General features: G+C 46.3%; 1 protein-coding gene across 1 annotated transcript in view; it reads left to right on the top strand.

Annotated features, from left to right (window-relative positions):
* Positions 1-22226, top strand: part of NRIP2 (nuclear receptor interacting protein 2) — a 29216-nt gene extending 6990 nt beyond the window's left edge. The window contains exons 2-6 of the mRNA XM_073621672.1: positions 122-361; positions 4364-4446; positions 6256-6344; positions 15671-15723; positions 21847-22226. Of these exons, the coding sequence (XP_073477773.1) occupies positions 122-361; positions 4364-4446; positions 6256-6344; positions 15671-15723; positions 21847-21969 (588 nt within the window). The 3' untranslated portion in view covers positions 21970-22226. The remainder of the gene's footprint in view (positions 1-121; positions 362-4363; positions 4447-6255; positions 6345-15670; positions 15724-21846) is intronic.
* Positions 22227-23700: the final 1474 nt, after the last annotated feature.

Genomic DNA, 23700 nt, shown 5'->3' with positions numbered 1-23700 from the left:
ATGACAGATGAGGGGTGCAGAGAATAAGGTGGAAGGTTAGTACATTGTACTCTGTAAATAGAAATCAATGTAAAATCTGTGTGGTGTCAATACTGATGTCATTCTTTGTTTCTGGATGTAGCAACCTCACAGTGTGATCCAGAGGCGTCTTCTAGGTGGGAGCCCTATAAAAGAGACCAGCAGTTTAGTACCGTCCTTCCATCTCTGTAACCTGGGGGTGCAATCTACCAATGAATCAGCTAAAGTAGGAGAGAGGATTGATGAAGACTTTGATACGGTCCAGGACCAGCCAACAGCTCCTGATACCTCTAAGGAGACTCCGGGGAGCTGGGCACAACGCAGCCTGCTGATTAGTTGTAAGGTGAGACGCATGGTACATAATTCACTCAAAGACACAACTGTAGCAATCCCAACATCCCAACTTGAATATTTAAAGCGGACCTTCAGTCATTTTTTTATCTTTCAAACTATTAAATCTTCTGCCCTTGTTGTTTTAACTTTGGATAGTAAAACATTTTTTTTTCTGCCAGTAAATACCTTATATAGCCCGCTTCCTGTTTCTTGTCTGGAAAAAAGTCTAGGCTTATGACATCATGCACAGCTTTCTCTCTCTCTTACTCTCCTGAGAGTTTGCCAGGAAGGGGGGGGGGGGTCATAAAAGGGCCAATGAGAGCTGCAGAGTTGGAGGTGTGCCTCTGTGTGTCTGTGTAAACCCAGGAAGTGAACAGGCTGCAGCTTCAGCTGCTCACAGTTAAAATGGTTGCGGCCAGACTCAGTGGAGGAAGATTTCTGCAGAATATTTGGCAAGTACAGAATCACAGTATATATAAAACAACAATATGCAAAGTGGTTGGAGAGAATCTTCAGAATTGCAGAGATGTTTCTATTACAAATTTTGTGAGCAGACTGCAGTTCCTCTTTAAAGCCTAATTCTAGTCAATTTTATTTTTTGGCTTTGGATAAAAAGGAGGGGGGGGAGTTAAAGCTCAAATCCAGGATAAGCAAATATTGCCTAAATACAAGAAGCATTTGTATCAATAATTGAGTCTTGGTGTGCTTTGTGTATTTCTTCCAGATCTGTGCAGATCTCAGTAATCCAGTGTTAAACTTTACCTATGTACAGGAGCTTCCTGTAATAAAGACTGGTCACTGCTGCTCTCTCTACTTGTGCAGGGTGACTGGTCTCTCCACCCCCTTTGGAGCTTTCTGCAGACAGCCTGTAATGGGTGGAGACTGCTGAGTCTCTCCCACAGCTCTTCTTTCTGTACAGCAGAGTATTACTGCTACCTTATCAAAGTAATATCTGGGTTTCCAAAAGATGTTTGGCCACACAAAATTGAGTTACATTCTTTGCGATTATTGAGAAGAATTTTTTAATTAAAGCATTTGTGGCAGAAGTTCAGCTTTGGTTCTTTTTGTGACCTCATTGGAGAGCTCTTCTCTTACTTCCTGTCCCGTTGACATCCATAGAAGGTGTAGCACCCCCTAGCTGTGTTGTGAGAGTGCTAGGATTTTTTCTTGTTAGTGTAGGTAAATTATTCAGGCTTGGTTGGCAGCCAAGCCTATGTGTTTTTCTGGGTGAGGGTTTGAGTGACTCAGGGAGGGCTGGATGACCCACGGGCAGCATCTCTGAGACCTCCCCCTACATCTAGAAACTTGCAGAAGATTCTAGAAGAATGGGAGTGGAGAAGAGGAGGAGCTGCCTGGAGTATTCTGAGGTCCCTGACCAATCCCCAACAGATGGGTTGGCAGGGGGCAGACCCCCTCAAATACCCATGGTCAGCCCAGCTGGGGCAGTGGAGTTTGGGTGGAAGCTGGAGATGGAGTGTTAGGCTGTCGGTAGCCCTTGAGGGTGCCCCCTAGTCTGGGGGGGTGACCTTGGGCCTGGGCTCGGGTGTTGAAGGGATCTTCTTCACAACACACAGTGGTGTCCTGACCAGAGGAACGGAAACAAGTGGAGGACAGCAGGAGAACATTGCTGGGCAAATCTCCAGGGAGGAAGACAGCCAGGTGAGCTAGTGTATGTTGCAGTCAAGAGGACTGGGTACAGCAGTTTGGGATGAATGCAGAGCCAATCTGGGAGGACTGTGGAGTCTTAGCCAGGAGGGCTAGTAAAAGGGGCAGCTGTAGCCAGGTGGGCTGGCAGTGCCTGAGGGGTGGTGCTGGGATCAGTAGCCAGAAGAGAACAGCTAGGTACTAGGACTTTTGCCTACACTACCAAACGGGCCTACGGTCCCAGCACTCTTGTCAGACCATCCATGCAGTGTCAGCTGGTCCTTGGAGATTTAGTTCTACAAGCAAGATTTGTGCTGGAGGTAAAAGGAGAAGTGTATATACGGAATGTATATAGTTGTGTCCCTGAAGAGTTGATCAAGTGGGCATCCCATAATTTCCCTATCCAAGTTGATTCCCCTGAATAAAACATAAAAACAAAGCACTGCACTGTTCTTCTGACTCAAGTGTGCTGTGAAGATGCGATGTGCCTGGTTGTGCAGGGTGGGGATCCCTTTCTACTTAGGGGGTGCGCTACAAAGGAATGGAGGTATAGGTGTCACTGGGACAGGAAGGCCAAGACAGCCAATAAAAACACTGTCAAAAAAAAAATCTATCTCTTCCCCACTCTGCTAAAACTGTATTTTTCTTTTCATCAATGTCCCCATTGACAAAATAAAGTTTATACGAAACTGGCAATGAGGGGAAACCCACAAACGGTAGTAAAAACTTATCAGGGGCTCTAACCCTTCTCTGTGTCATCTAAAACTAAATAAAATTTAGACTCTTTTACCTAAAAATCTCAATCAACCCTGGTACCATCAGATAATGAAGCCAGTAGAAACCAATGGTGGCCGCTCCACTAGGGGAGCAGGGGTCACGCCCTAAACGTGATTAGAGCCTGAGGCTCTAATTGTCTTAAAAAAGGGTGGGCTCAGGGCGTAGAGGTGGGGAATATTTACTGACAGAACGGGGGGGTTGGACTGACCGAGGGGAGGGTGGGGGGCACTTTGTTTGTTTGCCGCCCCAACACCACTGGTAGAAAGCCAGTTTTTATTTCAATGTTTGAAGGAAATCTACTCTGCTATTTACTTTCAAATTCTAAGGACTACATACCCCATGGCACCTTGCTGTCTGCAACCAGTGATTGCTGTAGTGACTCCGCCTCCTGAAACGCCTCCTCTCAGCACCTCTGTAGTTCAGAAGGCAGGCTCTATGAAATGTGTGACACAGCGGTGCCTACCCACAGGGCATAGTAAATATCTGTCAAAGAATTCAAAGAAGTAAATGTGTGGGGATCTCAAGGCTAGAGACAATTGAAATACAATGTAGAAATTAGTATATAATTCACATACGACCATAGATACATTCAAGTCCCCCCTTCCATTTAAAGAAAAAAAAGTAGCGCCAATCTGTACTTACCCTAGCAACGCTCCAGCACTGTTCCTGATTTCCTCCTCGGTCCAGGACTGGAGGGCTTCTTGGGGCAAAATCAACACCATCATTCTCACCAATTCCTGTGGGCCCCGAATATCATCTACACCCCTCAGGGGGTAAGTTATTACACTGGCTGGACTTACATTACTCTAGGACTGAGTGACGCTCACATGTGATTACTTGGGCGTCCCTCATTTCAGAGAAGTGCAAGAAGAAGAGGAAGAAGAAGCTGCGGTGATGTAATGGGACCGACAAGAAGGCTGCAGAAAAAATGTATGCATACCTCCCAATTTTGAGATAGGAATGAGGGACACCTACTACCAAACGTATGTAGGCATAGGACACGCCCCCTGTCACACCCCCTTAAAGGAGAATTAACCAAAAAAAAGGTTAAGTAAATCCACAAGGGCTTTATTTTTTTTACCACTACTATGCCTTTATATTGGCCTGTAAAATGCAGCAATTTAGGATTTGGATGAAAGGTTTAGCACTAGGAAACACTCTTTGAAAGATAAAAAGTGTATTGTATATACAACTATATAGATCAGAGCAAAATGAGGGACAGTCCCTGGAAATGGGACAGTTATGTGTATGTATGGAGGTTGAGGCTTCCTAAAGGGTTAGGGGGTGGCTGGTAGCTTTAAGGAGTCCGCCCCTTTAAAGTGATATTTTAGTTAAAAGTGGTAGCTGGTGGACTGAGTCAGCCCTCGGTTTCTTACATGTCTTGGCTACTCCAGCTGTGAGATTTCAGTTTCATAAGTCCCAGCTGTGTTTCTGCACAACTGAGGGTTTTTGGTGGTCCTACCTACCTTTGTGGGTCTCAGTTCATCCTGTTTCAATCTCCATATTGGCAGACTAGAGCTACTTTTACCAAAATGTTTTAGAAAGCACACATGAATTCTCTTTGATGTTAACGTTTTTTCTCTTCTCTCAGGTGTGTACGCAGGATGTCTCTTGCAGGCTGTCTATTGAAAGCTATGAGAATCTCATCTCCAGGTCGTGCATGCAAAGACTGGGGTAAGATGTGGTCCCAAATCCTAGCAGGCTAGTCCCTTGCCTTACACTATAATTACTTCATCAGCAGTTACAATAATCACTGAGACCTGAAATGCTAACAGCACACAAATATGGAATATATACAACTCCTTCCTTAGCATTGTTTACCACCATTAGTGTTGTTTCAAATGCAGCTTTATACATTGACATACCTCAATAGACCCAGTCTGTCTTGACAGTATGGTCATCTGCTGACTTGGCTCCATCCACAGGCAGCTTAAAGTGATTGTAAAGGTTTTTTTTTTTTTTTTTTTAAATACCAAACATGTTGTTATAATTACCTCCTCTGTGCAAGGATTTTGCACAGAGCGGTCCCAATCCTCCTTTTTTGGGGTCCCCCCTTGGCGCTCCTGGCTCCTCCTCATCTTGAGTGCCCCCCATGGAGAGCCGCTTTCCAAGGGGGCACTTGTGCGGGTGTGCTCCCGAGTCCTGCTGCTGCATCTATTGACACAGACAGCAGAACTTCGCCTCGGCCCCGGCTCCAGTTTCACTGGATTTGATTGGCAGCAGTGGGAGCCTATGGCTAAGGCTCCTGCTGCTATCAATCTATCAAATTAAGCCCAGAGACAGCGGCTGGAGCTGCTGTGCTCATCCCCGTCACTGAACGATCGGCTCAGGTAAGAAAAATGGGGTGTCTGGGGGGTTGCTGCAGCACAAAATGTTTTTCAACTTAATGCATAGAAAAACCCTGATGGTTTACAACCTCTTTTAACTCTTCAGTAAGACACAGAAGTTTAATCCAATGCAATTTTACTTCTGCTAATTGCAATACAGAGGATGTTTTGCAGTCTTTCGAAGTGTAAGAAGACAAAGACTTCACTGAGCCCTGTACTTGTAAATAGCTAATACTGACTGAAGGAAGATAGAAGAAGTGGGGAGGGTCTCAAGGGTCTAGAACTAAACTATCTAGCACTAAAATCACATTAGAAGCTGTAGTGGCCTAAAACCGCCACTACATGTCAGCATACAACAAAAGAATAACAACTTAATACAGTTCCATATAGCACATAAAGAAGAAATGAAAGCAGGGTAGAACATGTAGCTTTTAGATACAATGGATCAATAGAGTTGTGCATTTAATCGATGTTTTGCTTTCTAATATGCAGTGTAGCATTAAAGATGCATATCTACTGTACTTTCCTATGGCAAACTTTACATTAAAGTGGTTCTAAAGGCCATAGCATCCCAAGGTATGGTGGTAAGTGGCAACCTCAACCTGGACTCCATATTTGTTGTTGTTGTTTTTTTTTTTTTTTTCTTTTTTCTTTAGTATCACTTTAATGTTCTCAGGCAATGTGCAATATGCTGAGAGAACATTAACCTGCTTTCCATTTTAAAATTAGAAGCATGCACCTGTGTCCTAGTTCTGAGACCATACTGTCACTGACAGCAAGGGTCTCAAACTATTTGGTGAGAACACATTAGCATTGTCACCATAACATCCGCATGTGACCAACATGACAGCCAACCACAGTGATTACAAGGTGTTTTTTTTGGGGGGGGGGGGGGGGGGGGGTTGTGCATTTAATCAACCTTTCAAGTGATTTTTACAAACCAACCTGCTGGCTACAGCTAAAACATTGCTGGTGACCTGCTGGCCATTGGTGGTAATGCAGTTTGCAAACCAGAGCTATCTACTAGAGAATTTGAAAGATGCCGATGCAGGCAGCCATCCTAGAAATCTGGTTTTCAAGTATGTCCATGTACACATCTTACATCTTTATCCACCTTGCATTTGTATGAATTAACTATTTAAAGTTTGATTTTCAGGCTGCAGAGGTTACGTGACCCTCAGGGGAGGGTGCCTGTGGACGTCGAAGTAGGAAACGAGAAACTGACAAGCAGTGCTGTAATTGTTGGTAAGACAATGACAGATTCTAGCAACAGAAAGGGGGACACATCACAGAGATGGAATGAGGGCATTATGAAATCACAAAGCAACACAAACCAGGAAACATGGTGGGACTCGGAGAGAGAGATGGACTGCTACACTGTGCCAGACAGCTTTTAATCTTAAACTCACCATACACTTTACAATCTCGTTGTACAATCTCATCTATCATCTATGTAGTGCAAAGGCCTGGTTGATTTGATGCAAATTGAATGAATAGTTTAGGTGTGTTCTAAGTTCACATGTTTTGGTAAATCTAAAAATCACTGTAGACTAGGATTGTATAGTGTATTACCAGCCTTAGACCCCATACACACTATTAGATTTTCTGCAGATTTTTGTCTTCAGATTTACCAAAACCACGTAGTGCAAGGGCCTGTCTGATTGCATACAACTTGAAACTCTTATGCCGCGTACACACAAGCGGACTTTCCAGCAGCAAAGGTCTGAAAGAACTATTCCGGCGGACATTCTGATCGTGCGTGGGCTTCATCGGACCTTCATCGGACCTTTTCTGTCAAATTCCGACGGACCTAGAAATAGAACATGTTTCAAATCTTTCCGACGGACTCGATTCTTATCTGAAAAAAACGTTCGTCTGTATGCTAGTCCGACGGACCAAAAACGATGCAAGGGCAGCTATGGGCTACTAGCTATTGAACCTCCTTTTCTAGTCCGGTCGTACGTCATCACATTCGAAAGGATCGGACTTTGGGGTGATCGTGTGTAGACAAGTCCGTTTCGTCGGAACTCCGTCGAAAAGTCCTTCAGAGTTCAGTCTGACGAGAAGTCTGCTCGTGTGTACGTGGCATTAAGGTTTGACCTCATATTATATGGTTTTGGTAAATCTGAAGACAAAAATCTGCAGAAAATCTAATAGTGTGTATGGGACCTTAGAAGAAAGTATGACCAGACAGGGTAAGGTGAGATGGACTTCCTTCAGAAATACAAAAATTAAAGAGGTTTACGCCTCATTTTAGGATAGTAGGTTTAGACATTCAAATCTTTCCATTTTGTCTAGGTCCCCAAGCCATCCACCCTGGAAGCCATGGTTTTCCATACACTGATGCTGGCCCAAAAGTCTAAAACAGCTGTATTACAGTTTGGGATAAAGGGCTTTATAATATTTGGTTGTATGTGGGCTGTAAATTACCGCCTCTGGATGTACACTTGTACTAAAATGGGGAAGAAAACCCTCTACTTTTGAAAGTTTGAGTGAAGTGAGACATGCAGATAACCTACTGTTTTTAGAAGGATCTACTGAGGATTAACTTGAATCTGAAGTCCAGGGACAAAATCTTTTATTCATACTGTTTGTTCAGCCAAAAAAAAAAAAAAAAACCTGATCCTGTTCCCTTAAAGCATGTTATACAGCACAGTGCTTGTGCTGTGTCATTTGGCCCCCTGTATACCCTAAAAAACGTAGCTGATCCTGCCTGGCTATACCCTCCCCCTACAAACAGACCACGATAATCATGTCTGCTAAGCCCTGACATTGTGGTCTATTTGCGTGATTCCGTCAGCCGCATCTCTCCTGTCTGCAGCTCTCCCATGTCTGTGTCCTCTGTCCTCCTCCCCCCTCCCCCTCCCTGCTCATACCTGGGCCACCACCCCCCCCCTTGCTCCTGCTCCTCTCTTACCTATCATAAATCTTCTTATCCCCTCTGTATCATTAGAACATGTGTCCCTGTGCCTGTGTAATGTAAAAACTCCACCAATCTGCACCTGTATAAACGGCTCCCGGTGCCCAGCTGATTGTCGGCTCTCACTCTCCTCTCTCCCCCGCCTCCCCAGCTTACGTGAGCGGGACAGCTCGGCCCTGCCCGCTGCAGCTGTGAGCCGAGACAGAAGAGAGGAGAGCAATCAGCTGTGCGAACGGAGCAGGGCTTATATCGTTACAGATCGGCGGATTTTTTTATATTAAAAAGTACAGGGACACATGTTCTTATGATACAGAGGGAATAGGAAGATTATATTACAGTGGCTTAACAACCATTTTAACCACTTCCAGCCCAGGCCTATTCTGGCACTTCGCTCCTACATTTTCTAGAAAATTACTCAGAACCCCCAAACAATATATATGTTTTTATTAGCAGAGACCCTAAGGAATAAAATGGCAGTCATTACCATTTTTTATGTCACAGGGTCTTTGCGCAGCGATTTTTCAAACACTTTTTTTTTTTTGAAAAAAAAATAGTTTCATGAATAAAGCAAAAAAACCCAGAACAGTAACGTTAGCCCAATATTTTTGTATAAGGCCCCTTTCACACGGGGTGGATCTCCTCAGCGGCCCCCCTCCTCCCGCCGCCCTCCGGTGCTTCTACTGGCTTGCCCCTGCGATCGGCGAGCAGAAGAACAATTCCGCTGATGCCGGAAGTTAGCCAGATGGCCTGTAAGAATGATCAAGCACCTGAACTGCCACTATGATTGTTCTTAAGTTGCAGGGAATCGCCGGCTGAACAAAATGATATCTGGATGATGCCTGCGGCTGCAGGCATCATTCAGATAGCCCCACTCCAGGATGTCATATGACGTACCTTGGGCAGGAAGTGGTTAATAACCACACAGGATTTAAATTTATTCTGTGTGCACCAAATGATTTTACAATCCTAGATATTATCTTGTAAAAGTAGCAGTGACATCATGATTGTGCTGTACATAGCCCATGTAACCCAATAGACCTGTATCATGTGCCGCTCAGGCTCACTGAAGGGGGTGCTAGTCCTTGATATCCACCACTGGGAGTGCTGGTCGGGAGGGAGCTTGCCCCTGTTCCTAAGATTGCTCAGTGTAAAGGAAGGTAAACCTGTGACCACACATCCATCTGATCCCAAAGTGCAATGGTAAGTGGCAACCTCAGCCTGGACTTTCCAATGTGTTTTGCTCCACCGTTCGGAGCTTAGTCAAGGGGATGGAGGTCCCAGTCATGTGGGGGAGTTTTAATGCATCATTAGCTGTCACGTTTAGTGAAAAAGAAGTTTCAGGTGTGTGCAGATCTATTATGGAGCTATGTGAGAGACAAAACAACTTTGTAATCAACCACAGAGATCATGAATCATGAACCACAGAGACCTATAAAAAAATATTGGATAGCATTGATATCTAAATGCAAAAATTAAAAGAGGAAGCCAATATTTTTTATAGGTCTCTGCAGTCTGATTACAAACTTGTTTTGTCTCTCACATAGCTCCATAATAGATCCACACACACCTGACACTCTTTTTTTTTCACTAAACGTGACAGCCGATGATGCATAAAACTCCCCCACATGCCTGGGATCTCCATACCCATAACTAAGCTCCGAGGGGAGAAGCGAAACGCGTAGAGGTGTAGCCTGGCCTGGGTCCAGGCTGAGATTGCCACTTACCATTGCACTTTGGGATCACATGGATACCTTCCTTTACACATAGCCCATGTAGACAGCAGAGCTGTGAGAGGGGCCCAACAGGCCCACCCACTACAGACTGCCTGCAGAAAACTACAAGAGGGGACAGAGATGCTGCATCCTTGATCTAGTGAGTAAATTTTACGGAGGGTAAGGACATTTGTGCTGTACTTCTGCACTCTGTATTACATATTACTAACCTCTGAATTCTGTGCTGCATACTAATGACTCCTGCACTCTACCTTACGTAACCTTGACCTTTGAACTCTGCATTACCTACAAATGACATTCTGTATTTACTACTGACCACTGCACCTGGTATTACATACTACCGATCACTGCATCTACATTACATACTACTGACCCCTACACTCTGAATTACTTACTCCTGTCCTCTGTGTTATTTACTCCTGGCCCCTTTACTCTGCAATACTTACTCCTGACCTTTAAACCCTGCAATTCTTGCTCCTGACCTTTGAGTTACCTCCTACCACTAAACTCTGCATTACATACTTCTAAACTCTGTGCTCCATTACTTACTCCTTAAATCTGAGGTGTGCATTACGTACTACTGACCCCTGCACTCTGCATGCTTTACTCCCGACCTTACTGACCCCTACACTCTGAATTACTTACTCCTGACCCCTTACTCTGCAGTACATACTCCTGACCTCTAAACTATGCATTACTTACTCCTGACCTTTGAGTTCCTTCCTACACCTAAACTCTGCATTACATACTTCTGAACTCTGCACTCCATTACCTAAATCTGAGATGTGCATTACATACTACTGACCCCTGCACTCTGCGTGCCCTACTACTAACCTCTGAACTCTGCGTTAATAACTACTGAACCCTGCTGTCTGAATTAACTACTCCTGACATCTAAGCTTTATGTTACTTACTACTGACACCTGCACTCTGCGTTGCTTACTTCTGAACTATGTAATACTCCTTATCCCTGAACTTTGCTTTACTTACTCCTGAACTCTGTCACTTACTCCTGACCTCTGAACTCTGCATTACTTACTACTGACCCCTGCACTCTGCGTTCCTTACTCCTGACCTCTGACCTCTGCATTAATAACTACTGACTCCTATACTCTGCATTACCTACTTCTGACCACTCAACTCTGCGTAACTTACTAAGGAACCCTGAACCCCTCACATTTTTGTAAATATTTTATTATATATTTTCATGTGACAAAACTGAAGAAATGACACTTTGCTACAATGTAGAGTAGTGAGTGTACAGATTGTATAAATTTGCTGTCCCTCAAAATAACTCAACACGCAGCCATTAATGTCTAAACCGCTGGCAACAAAAGTGAGCACACACCTAAGTGAAAATGTCCAAATATGGCCCAAAGTGTCAATATTTTGTGTAGCCATCATTATTTTCCAGCGCTGCCTCTTGGGCATGGAGTTCACAGGGATTCACAGGTTGCCACTGGAATCCTCTTCCACTCCTCCATGACTACATTACGGAGCTGGTGGATGTTAGAGACCTTGTGCTCCTCCACCTTCCATTTGTGGATGCCCCACAGATGCTCAACAGGGTTTAGGTCTAGAGATATGCTTGGCCAGTCCATCACCTTTACCCTCAGCTTCTTTAGCAAGGCAGTGGTCGTTTTGGAGGTGTGTTTGGGGTCATTATCATGTTGGAATACTGCCCTGTGGCCCAGTCTCCGAAGGGAGGGGAACATGCTCAGCTTCAGTATGTCACAGTACATGTTGGCATTCATGGTTCTCTCAATATACTGTAGCTCCCCAGTGCCGGCAATACTCATGCAGCCCCAGACCATGACACTTCCACCACCATGCTTGACTGTAGGCAAGACACACTTGTCTTTGTACTCCTCACCTGGTTGCCGCCACACACGCTTGACACCATCTGAACCAAATAGGTTTATCTTGGTCTCATCAGACCACAGGACATGGTTCCAGTAATACATGTCCCTCGTCTGCTTGTCTTCAGCAAACTGTTTGCAGGCTTTCTTGTGCATCATCTTTAGAAGAGGCTTCCTTCTGGGACGACAGCCATGTAGACCAATTTGATGCAGTGTGCGGCGTATGGTCTGAGCACTGACAGGCTGACCCCCCCACCCCCACCCCTTCAGCCTCTGCAGCAATGCTGGCAGCACTCATATGTCTATTCCCCAAAGACAACCTCTGGATATGGCGCTGAGCACGTGCACTCAACTTCTTTGGTCGACCATGGCGAGGTCTGTTCTAAAGTGGAACTTGTCCTGTTAAACTGCTGTATGGTCTTGTCCACCGTGCTGCAGCTCAGTTTCAGGGTCTTGGCAATCTTCTTATAGCCTAGGCCATCTTTATGTAGAGCAATAATCATTTTTTTTTTCAGATCCTCAGAGAGTTCTTTGCCATGAGGTGCCATGTTGAACTTCCAGTGACCAGTATGTGAGAGTGAGAGCGATAACACCAAATTTAACACACCTGCTCCACATTCAAACTTGAGACTTTGTAACACTAACGAGTCACATGACACCAGGGAGGAAAAATGGATAATTGGGGCTAATTTGGACATTTTCACATAGGGGTGTTGAATTATTTTGAGGGGACAGCAAATTTACACTGTTTTACAAGCTGTACACTCACTACCTTACATTGTAGCAAAGTGTCATTTCTTCAGTGATGTCACATGAAAAGATATAATAAAATATTTACAAAAATGTGAGGGGTGTACTCACTTTTGTGAGATACTGTATATCCTTAAAAAAGCATGCAGCGCCCTGATGATCTTTGATATCTTCCATGTGGTTCAGATAGGTCTCCACCTCTCCAGGGTTGCCTGCCCCTTGTCTAACCCTTTTATACTGTATTCTATCCTAACATAATTGTCTTCAAACTTTAATATATGTAAGCTACATTTAAAATATGTAAATTTCAGTTACAGATGACTGGTGAAGAAGGAACAGAATATCCCTGGCAATGAAGGGGTTAGCCCACCCATCGTAGTGGAAGCACAATAGGTGCTCTAGTTCAGCTATATGGCTCGTTGGTCCCAGCTAAAAATAACTGACTTTTTAAAACAATGACTGTATACTTATCCTGGTATGTTATCCCTGTAAATGGAGCCAAGTGTCTGTTATCATAACAGGATTTTATACAGATTCAGTGCACTGAGCCCCTCTCCTGATGTGGAGCCAGTAACGTCATGAGAGGACACTGTATATAGAGAGCTGTATATACAGTGTGATAAGCATTTACATTTGGCTGCCCCACTTATGTTGGGCTCAATAGCTTTTGTATTTTCAGTTGGGGCAGTGACACTCTGTCTGAGACTTTCATTGTGGGATGGATTAGAAAACAAACAATTAAAGAGCCTTCTGTTTCTGGCCAAGAAAAATGCTAGTTGCCTGGCTGTCAAGCCAGTCTTATTGTTTCCTTATTTCCTGACTTAAGATAAGCATGTAAATCAGGAGTCCTCACCTTGCTCTGCGGGTCAGTGACTCAGGAATCACAGAAATCATTGGATCAGCATCTAACAGCAATTAGCAGTCAGGAAAATAGCGTTTCCAGAAGAAGAGCGGCAATGGTAGCCTTCATATTAGAGCTAAAATCCAGGCAAGCAGCTTAATACCCAGATGAAGTACAAACAAGGGAGCAGTGTTACTGTCAAATTCATTTTGTATTTCTGTCCATCCAGTTCTGAGATTCACACTGCTCTGCTCTGTCTAACAGAGGGGACGAGACTTAATTTTTATTTTCCTTTCTGCATTTCAGTAAAATTTACATGTCTTGTCCCTCCCAAAGCCTGTGACTGGACCGGAAAAGGATGAGCAGAAGACTGATGAGCTGATCTCTCTGCTCTCTCCTCTTATCAGCATCCTCTTTGCACTGCAGCACAACTGATTGTGAAGCTGCCTTAAAGCTCAGATGGTGGCACTCGCAGTACAGAATCCGGATGGGGGAGGGGGATTTGCATGCCATGTTATCTAATGATGCCATGTACAGGAATCGGCATGAAGCTTTCCATTACTCATGAGATAAACTGCCTTCATGCAATGCTGGGCAAGGATGGAAGACAGGTACCCTTGGGACCCTCACTCTTAAAGTGCAGTCCCACCCAAAAGTGGAACTTCCGCTTATCTGACCCCCCCCCCCCTCCGGTGCCACATTTGGCACCTTTCGGGGGGAGAGGATATGTTTTTTACAGCTGCAGTGCCAACATCGCTGGACTCCAGGATAGGTAAGTGTCCTAATGTTAAAAGTCAGCAGCTACAGTATGTGTACAGTATGTGTACAGTATAGTATGTGTGCAGTATGTGTACAGTACAGTATGCGTACAGTACGGAAGGTGTATAGTATGTGTACAGTACAGTATGTGTACAGTATGTGTGTAGTATGTGTACAGTACAGAAGGTGTATAGTATGTGTACAGTACAGTATATGTACAGTATGTGTAGCTGCTGACTTTTAATTTTTAAAGGGGCGGGTGGAACTCTGCTTTAAGCATTCCAATGCAGATTATGGCACACATTAACGTGTCTTGAATAATTGCAGTCCATTCACTATGAATGAGCCCCCTATGCACCACAATGGATGGAAAAATGAGCATCATGCTTTTTTAACCATCGGACAGTATATGTGTTATGATACGCTGCAGTGTGTTAGGCACAATGTACAATGCGTTGGAATGCTATTCACAATGAAGTGCACGTTGCCACAACTCACGCGTGTGAATGAGCCCCCCGAGAATTAAACTGCTTCTTTTTTTTTTTTTTTTTTTTTATACATTGGCTCTGCATTTCTTCCCATGAAAGGACTATAGAAGTGACAACGTGGCAGTGAGTAGTCTATACTGACACCGTGTAGTGTCGTAGAAAAACCCACTATACACTTTTGTGCTATTAGGCGCCCTTCCAGCTTTTCCGTATAATGCATCTTTAAACAACCCGTGTCTCCCGCATTTCCCAATAAACAGACATAGTCACCTTTCTGATGTTAGCGCCATCGCTCAAACCAACTAACCTGATCCCTTCCTGGGAGTCAACTTTATTCATGTAAACAATAGAGCCTCATGGTTTCACAATGGACCAATCAAGCACAGGCATTCCCTCAAACAGGAGGGGTTATACAACAACCAATGAACAATGACTAGGGGAGTCTTATGGGCGTGTCTGGGCATGGGCAGCGTGTATGATTTCCCGCCCCCTGTCTCTGTAAGCTGTACAATGGAAGCTGCATGGCTGGGCTAAATCATGGACGCTGTCCGACCATAATGCTTTCCACTACCAAGCGGATATCAACCAGTGTCAGTCTGCCCCAGTCAGCTCTTTAGAGCGGGATGCGTGAGAACTAACACTGGGAGACACTGTGACAATACATAATAAATACATCTTCATAAAATTTCCACAACAGTAGGCGACAGCAGCATACAAACGATTGCAGTGATTTATACATTGTTACTCTAATGCTGCGTACACCCGCTCGGAATTTCCAACAACAAATGTTCGATGTGAGCTTGTTGTCGGAAATTCCGACCGTGTGTAGGCTCCATCGGACATTTGTTGTCGGAATTTCCGACAACAAAAATTTGAGGGCTGAATCTCACATTTTCCAACAACAAAATCTGTTGTCAGAAATTCCGATCATGTGTAGACAATTGCGACGCACAAAATTCCACACATGCTCGGAATCAAGCGGAAGAGCCGCACTGGCTATTGAATTTCATTTTTCTCGGCTCGTCGTACGTGTTGTACGTCACTGCTTTCTTGACGTTCGGAATTTCTGACAACATTTGTGCGACATGTATGCAAGACAAGTTTGAGCCAACATCCGTCAGAAAAAAAACATGGATTTTCTTGTCGGAATGTGCGAGCGTGTGTACACGGCATTAGCTTTCTGTTGGATATTTGCAGTGAAATCTATTTCCCCCCTAACAGATGACGGCAGTGCAGAATTCAGCATCGGTCTGGACACACTGGTAAAACTCAAGGTATGTTCTGCATTTTCTGTTCCATGGCTGTGGGGTGCCTTCATCTTGAAAACCGTTACATTTAAATATCTTTTCCATGCTTGCTGTACCATATTTCCATTAATACTATACTACTAATATTATTATTACACATACACACTCAGATCCCACCCATATCACCCAAGTTTTAGATCTATTGTTAGATACTGTATATTTTTTCATCTTAAGACTGCTTTCACACTGAGGCGCTTTACAGGCGCTACAGCGCTAAAAATAGTGCCTGCATAGCGCCTGTAAAGAGCCTCTCCTGTCTCTCCAGTGTGAAAGCCCGAGTGCTTGCAGGATGGGAAAAAAAGTCCTGCAAGCAGTATCTTTGCAGCGCTGTAGGAGCGGTGCACGCACCACTCCTAAAGCGCCCCTGCCCATTGAAATCGATGGGTCAGGGCTGTCAAACTTCCAGCAAAGCGCCGCTACGGCGGCACTTTTCGGCGGTTTTAACCCTTTTTTGCCCGCTAGCGATGCCTTGGTGTGAAAGCACCCTAAGTGAGTGTAATACTTCCAGGTATTTATTATCTCTCACAGAGATCACACTAACATAGTTGCCAACATTGTAAAAAAATTTTTAGGGAAACTTTTTTGGCTGTAGGCGCAGTCTTATTATAATTAGAGGGCAGGGCATGCGTTTGTAGGTGTGGCACAGGGGAAAAGTAAAAATGTGGCGCGGTTTACGCAAAATAGTGGGCGTGTCTTAAATGGGCGTGGCTCAAAGGGGGTGTGGTTAGCGTCTAAGTTGAACAAGGGATGGAGGGGGAGGGAGGGAGGGATGGAGGGACAGCAGCCCCAGATCCTACACAACAATAGAAATATGTGTATTCCAGAAAGTTTAACAATCAGCAGATAAAGATACTCCAAACACATGGTTGTTATGGTGTCAGGATGATTGAAGTGCATTATTTCTATTATTACATTGTAATATAAAATGAAATCATTCAACTCACCATAATGCCGAATCAGTGGGATCCCTGAGCGTGTCACCTGCCACGTCGCCTGCCACCAGCCGTCCGTCCTTGCATCAGGTGCCCCCAGCAGAGTCCGCCCTTGCATCAGGTGTCCCAGCAGAGTCCGTCCTTACATCAGGTTTCCCAGTAGAGCCCATCCTTGCATCAGGAGCCCCCAGCGGAGCCCCCCCTTACATCAGGTGTCCCCAGCGGAGCCCCCCTTACATCAGGTGTCCCCAGCGGAGCCCCGCCTTACATCAGATGTCCCCAGCGGAACCCCCCCTTACATCAGGTGTCCCCAGCGGAGCCCCCCCTTACATCAGGTGTCCCCATCGGGGCCCCCCTTACATCAGGTGTCCCCAGCGAAGCCCCCCTTACATCAGGCGTCCCCAGCGGAGCCCCCCTTAAATCAGATGTCCCCAGCGTAGCCCCCCTTACATCAGGTGTCCCCAGCGGAGCCCCCATTACATCAGATGTCCAAAACGGAGCCCCCATTACATCAGGTGTCCCCAGCGGTGCCCCCCTTACATCAGGTGTCCCCAGCGGAGCCCCCCTTACAGCAGATGTCCCAAGCGGAGCCCCCTCTTACATCAGATGTCCCCAGCGGAGCCCCCCCTTACATCAGATGTCCCCAGCGGTGCCCCCCTTACATCAGGTGTCCCCAGCGGTGCCCCCCTTACATCAGGTGTCCCCAGCGGTGCCCCCCTTACATCAAGTGTCCCCAGCGGAGCCCCCCTTACATCAGGTGTCACCAGCGGAGCCCCCCTTACATCAGGTGTCCCCAGCGGAGCCCCCCTTACATCAGGTGTCCCCAGCGGTGCCCCCTTACATCAGGTGTCCCCAGCGGAGCCCCCCCTTACATCAGGTGTCACCAGCGGAGCCCCCCCTACATCAGGTGTCCCCAGCTGTGCCCCCTTACATCGGGAGTCCCCATTACATCAGGTGTCCCCAGTGGTGCCCCCCTTACATCAGGTGTCCCCAGCGGTGCCCCCCCTTACATCAGATGTCCTCAGGGGTGCCACCCTTACATCAGATGTCCCCAGCGGAGCCCCCCCTTACATCCAATGTCCCCAGCGGTGCCCCCCTTACATCAGGTTTCCCCAGTGGAGCCCCCCTTACATCAGGTTTCCCCAGTGGAGCCCCCCTTACATCAGGTGTCCCCAGCCGAGCCCCCCTTACATCAGGTGTCCCCAGCCGAGCCCCCCTTACATCAGATGTCCCCAGTGGAGCCCCCTTACATCAGGTTTCCCCAGCGGAACCCCCCTTACATCAGGTTTCCCCAGCTGAGCCCCCCTTACATCCGGTGTCCAGAGCGGAGCCCCCCTTACAACAGGTTTCCTAGTAGGTCTCCGCCGGCCGCGTGGTTACAATAGAACGGGGCGGAGTGGGGCAGGGGGTGGTCGGATTGAATCGGGACGGGGGGGTGGGGGTAGGCAGGGCGGAGCAGGGCGGAGGGTGGGTGGCGACATAGGAGCTCCGTCTAGCCGCCCAGCCGCTTACAGACAATGTCTCCACCGGCCGCGGACCTCTAGCGGTGGCGGCGGTAAATTGTGGAAAAACTGGATTTCTCAGGAAATTTCCCGGGAAACAATAACATCGGGAAAATAGTCTAAATCCCGGAAATGACCCGGGAAATTCAGGACAGTTGGTAAGTATGCACTAACCCCCTCCAGGCAGTCATCTTTGTTTAGTTATTGTCCACTTCCTGGACTTTTTTTTGGGAGGGTGCATGTGATCAGCTCAGGGCCAATCAGTACTGTCCAGACAGAGGTTTAGAGGTCATGAAACCCCATAGGACAGTCAGAGGAGAATGAAAACTCCTTCCACAAGCTTTAATCAGTGTTCAGCTGGACACTGCCGCGTACACACGGTCGGACTTTTCGACCGGACTTGTCCGACGGACGCCAACGGACTAAATCTGGCGGACAATCCGATCGTGTGTGGGCTTCACCGGACCATTTAGCGGACTTTTCCAGTCGCAATCAGTGGGATCCCTGAGCATGTTACCTGCCACCAGCCGTCCGTCCTTGCATCAGGTGCCCCCAGCAGAGTCCGTCCTTGCATCAGGTGTCCCAGCAGAGTCCGTCCTTACATCAGGTTTCCCAGCAGAGTCCGTCCTTGCATCAGGTGTCCCCAGCGGAGCCCCCCCCTTATATCAGATGTCCCCAGCGGAGCCCCCCCCTTACATCAGGTGTCCCCAGCGGAGCCCCCCCCTTACATCAGGTGTCCCCAGCGGAGCCCCCCTTACATCAGATGTCCCCAGCGGTGCCCCCTTTACATCAGGTGTCCCCAGAGGAGCTCCCCCTTACATCAGATGTCCCCAGCAGAACCCCCCCTTACATCAAGTGTCCCCAGCGGAGCCCCCCCTTACATCAGATGTCCCCAGCGGAGCCCCCCCTTACATCAGATGTCCCCAGCGAAGCCCCCCTTCCTTCAGGTGTCCCCAGCGAAGCCCCCCTTACATCAGGTGTCCCCAGCAGAGCCCCCTTAAATCAGATGTCCCCAGCGGAGCCCCCTTACATCAGGTGTCCCCAGTGGAGCCCCCCCTTACATCAGATGTCCCCAGCGGAGCCCCCCTTACATCAGATGTCCCCAGCGGTGCCCCCCCTTACATCAGGTGTCACCAGCGGAGCCCCCCCTACATCAGGTGTCCCCAGTGGTGCCCCCTTACATCAGGTGTCCCCAGTGGAGTCCCCATTACATCAGGTGTCCCCAGCGATGCCCCCCTTACATCAGGTTTCCCCAGCGGAGCCCCCCTTACATCCGGTGTCCAGAGCGGAGCCCCCCTTACAACAGGTTTCCTAGTAGGTCTCTGCCGGCCGCGTGGTTACAATAGAACGGGGTGGAGTGGGGCGGGGGGTGCTCGGATTGAATCAGGACGGGGGGTAGGCGGGGCAGAGCGGGGCGGAGGGTGGGTGGCGACACAGGAGCTCCGTCTAGCCGCCCAGCCGCTTACAGACAATGTCTCCGCTGGCTGCGGACCTCTAGCGGTGGCGGCGGTAAATCGTGGAAAAACTGGATTTCTCAGGACATTTCCCAGGAAACAATAAAATCGGGAAAATAGTCTAAATCTCGGAAATGTCCCGGGAAATTCAGGACAGTTGGTAAGTATGCACTAACCCCCTCCAGGCAGTCATCTTTGTTTAGACATTGTCCACTTCCTGGACTTTTTTTTGGGAGGGTGCATGTGATCAGCACAGGGCCAATCAGCACTGTCCAGACAGAGGCTTAGGGGTCATGAAGCCTCATAGGACAGTCAGAGGAGAATGAAAACTCCTTCCACAAGCTTTAATCAGTGTTCAGCTGGACACTGCCGCGTACACATGGTCGGACTTTTCGACCGGACTTGTCCGACGGACGCCGACGGACTAAATCCGGCGGACAATCCGATCGTGTGTGGGCTTCACCGGACCTTCAGCAGACTTTTCCAGTCACAAATCTGACAGACTTTAGATTTGGAACATGCTTCAAATCTTTACGTCGTAACTCCGCCGGACCCAGAAATCCGCTTGTCTGTATGCTAGTCCAACGGACAAAAACCCACGCTAGAGCAGCTATTGGCTACTGGCTATCAACTTCCTTATTTTAGTCCGGTGTATGTCATCACGTGTGTAGGCAAGTCCGGTCGTTAGAAAGTCTGTTGAAAGTCCATCGAAAGTCTGTCGGACAGGCTGTCGGACGGGCTGTTGGACTTTTGTAGCTAAAAAGTCCGACCGTGTGTACGCGGCATTAGTCATAAGACTGTTATATACGGCTGATGAGAAAAGGTATTTAGCAGTTTATATTTACTAAAATAATTGCATTTCTATGTTCTGTGTACTGTGGGAGACCAGATATAGTGAATGCAGGGTCCTGGGTTTAGTAACACTTTAAAGAGGAACTGCAGTCTGCTCACATAATTTGTTATAAAAACATCTTTGCCATTCTGAAGCTTCCCTCCAACCACTTTGCAGATTTTATATATACTGTGATTCTGTACTTGCCAAATATGCTGCAGAAATCTCCCTCCACTGACTTTGGCTGCAACCATTTTAACTGTGGGCAGCTGAAGCTGCTGCCTGTTCACTTCCTGGATTTACACAGACACACAGAGGCACACCTCCAGCTCTGCAGCTCTCATTGGCCCTCTTATGACTCATCCCCCCTCCCTTCCTGGCAAACTCTCACGAGACTGAAAGAGAGAGCTGTGCATGATGTCATAAGCCTAGGCTATTTACCAGACAAGAAACAGGAAGTGGGCTGTATAAGGTATTTACTGGCAGAAAAAAAATGTTTTACTATCCAAAGTTAAACCGACAAGGGCAGAAGGTTTAATAGATGGAAAGTCAAAAAAAGTACTGAAGGTCCACTTTAAGTGCCATCTCAGAGATGACTCAGTCCTGTACATCCTGGTGCCCGTGCAGTTTGTGGCTGTGTTCACAAATGCCTGACACAGGTTTGCCCCTGTTGTAGCCTCTCACCTTGTGACTTGCTACAAATTAACAATGTTGTAGCTTGATCACTGGGGAAAATTGACTGAGGAACTGCTTTCTCCTGTCTGCGACATCATCTCAGCCTAGGCAAACCCACTCAAGGATGACTTTTTAAAATTATTGTAAACGATCACTTTATAAAACAACCCATTCAGTTTAAAAAAGAAATGAAAGGCAAAACATTTGTGTATAGATGTAAAAAAATATAAACACTTTTTTCCCCTTTTTATTATTTTCCCTTCACATTCCCTCTGATCTCAGCTGCATTAAAGCTGGGGGAGGAGAAGCAGCAGTACACTCATCTTCCCAGTCAAAGGCTGTGCAAGGAGGAGGAGGAGGGGGGTGTCAGGACAATTCCGATAATTGGAGAAGAGCAGGCTGACTTCTCAGCATAGCTAGAGAACTGACCATGCTGTGTTTTGTGTGGTCAGTTTTTAATAGGAAAGTAGAGGGACTGGCAGGAAAACACCAGGTATTTCACATACAGGAAGAAATGCAAAGAGAACAGGAAACTTTCTCATACAAATACTGTGAGTATAGCAGACACATATCAAGAATTAAAATGTTGGATTTACATACTCTTTAATGACAAAAGGTGGAACTTATTTTAAAAAGATGATACTGTTGCTGTATATAGTGATATTTCTTGAATGATGATTCCTTGACTTCCTCAGAGCTGCATAGATCTGGAGCATGGTGTCCTGAAGACCCCTTCACAAGTGATTTCATTTCTGACTTTCTTTAACAATCATCCAGAGGCAGAGAAGACTGCCATTATCTCTGCCCCAAACCAGTGAGCGCTGAGGCACCACCCGCTGGCAGGGGAGCGAACAGCAATGCTGGCTGAGAAGCACAAGTACATCCATCCCTCTCCACACTGTGTTCATGGACAATTTTTCTGCATGGCCTTACAAGGCAGGAATAACCAACTGAAGATATGTTTGTATGCAAATGTGTGTTGCTAAAAAAAATGTTCATTTTTTGAAGTGTTCCAGGTAAAATTTGAACTGACAAATCTGTGACCATTCTTTATAAAGGAAGACATTTTCTCATACTATGTAGTGTGACTGTGTTCTTTATATATATTAAAGAGTTATTTCCAAGAACTCAGCAGTGGCATCCCTAGTCAGCGTATAATACACTATACAATGTAACAATCACACCTGTGCAGCAGAAAATGAAGAGATCAGTGTATTGAGGACAGCAGCTTAGGGTCGTTTTTAAGCCAGGGCAAAAGGGGCAGCTGCCCAGGGCCCTGTCATTGTTGTGGGGCCCAAAGCAGCTGCCTCATACTTGCCAACTATCCTGGTTTAAATTCCCTCGTCCCTTGAGGTTTTAGTCCCGTGCTGTGTGCCAGTATCTCAGTGTGAAGTGCTGCTACTAATGCTGCCCAGCTCTGCCCTATTGTTGTGTACAGATGACTCACCTGCAGACCCTGTGTTTGCAAGTAAATTACCGGCATTCATATGTAAATAGCGGCGGCCGGCGGCATTAATATGTATAACATGCCCCCCGAGGTCATATCCACAGTAATCTCTAGCAGCCAATCAACAAGCAGAAATCATGTGCTATAACTTCTAGCAACAAATCAGTGAGCCGTAATGTGTGCTGTAACCTCTAGCAACCAGTCACTGAGCGCTAATGATACACTGTAACCTCTGGCAACCAATCGCAATAGCTGCCTGTTCTGATTCAGTAAACTGATTTCGGTCCAGCTGCTATTTATTGTATGTCTCAGAGCAGGTGGAGAGCGAAACTGCATGGGGGGGGCCCAAGAAAAGTTTTGCCCAGGGTCCAATTAATATTAAAGCAGATAAAATCACATGGCAGCTAAATTTGCTTACATGCTTTATACCAGGGGTAGGCAACCTTTGAGAGGTGGAGATCTATCTGAACAACATGGAAGAGATCAGAGATCACCAGGATTTGGCGCCTTTTTTTTTTTTTTTTTTTTTTTTTTTTTATACACTGTTTGCAGTTACCTGCGTTTTTTCCTCATGGATCAATGCAGGTAACTACAACGACCCTCAGAAGACAATAGTTTTTTATCTGTCATGTTCATACCAGAACACTGTGTTTCTCTGGGTTCCAGAAATGTGTGATATACAACATGTTTGCATAAGGCCTGGTTCACACCTATGCATTTTTTTGTGCGTTTTACGTTTTGCGGAAAGGGCCAGGGACTTTTTCCTGGTTTTTGGTTCCATATAGACTTCAATGGATCAAAAGCGTATATTGAAAAAGGCAAAATGCAGGGGGCGTGTCCAAGATGGCCACCTAAATGGCCGCTTACGTCAGAGCTCTGCTGGCAGGTTCTGCTAATATTGTGTAAAAGTCAATCAGCGCCACACAAAGTGCTATGTGCTAAATAAATAACTATACAATTAAAATTAAAATAAATTAAACTAAATTTCTACAGCTGCTGAACACTTATGCCCCGTACACACGATAGGATTTTCCGACGGAAAATGTTCTATAGGAGCTTGTTGTTGGAAATTTCAGAGCTGGTTCTCAAATTTTCTGACAAC

Source organism: Aquarana catesbeiana, linkage group LG03 (genome assembly GCF_042186555.1).
Source record: "Aquarana catesbeiana isolate 2022-GZ linkage group LG03, ASM4218655v1, whole genome shotgun sequence".
NCBI lineage: Eukaryota > Metazoa > Chordata > Amphibia > Anura > Ranidae > Aquarana > Aquarana catesbeiana.
This window is presented reverse-complemented; position numbering and strand designations above follow the sequence as displayed.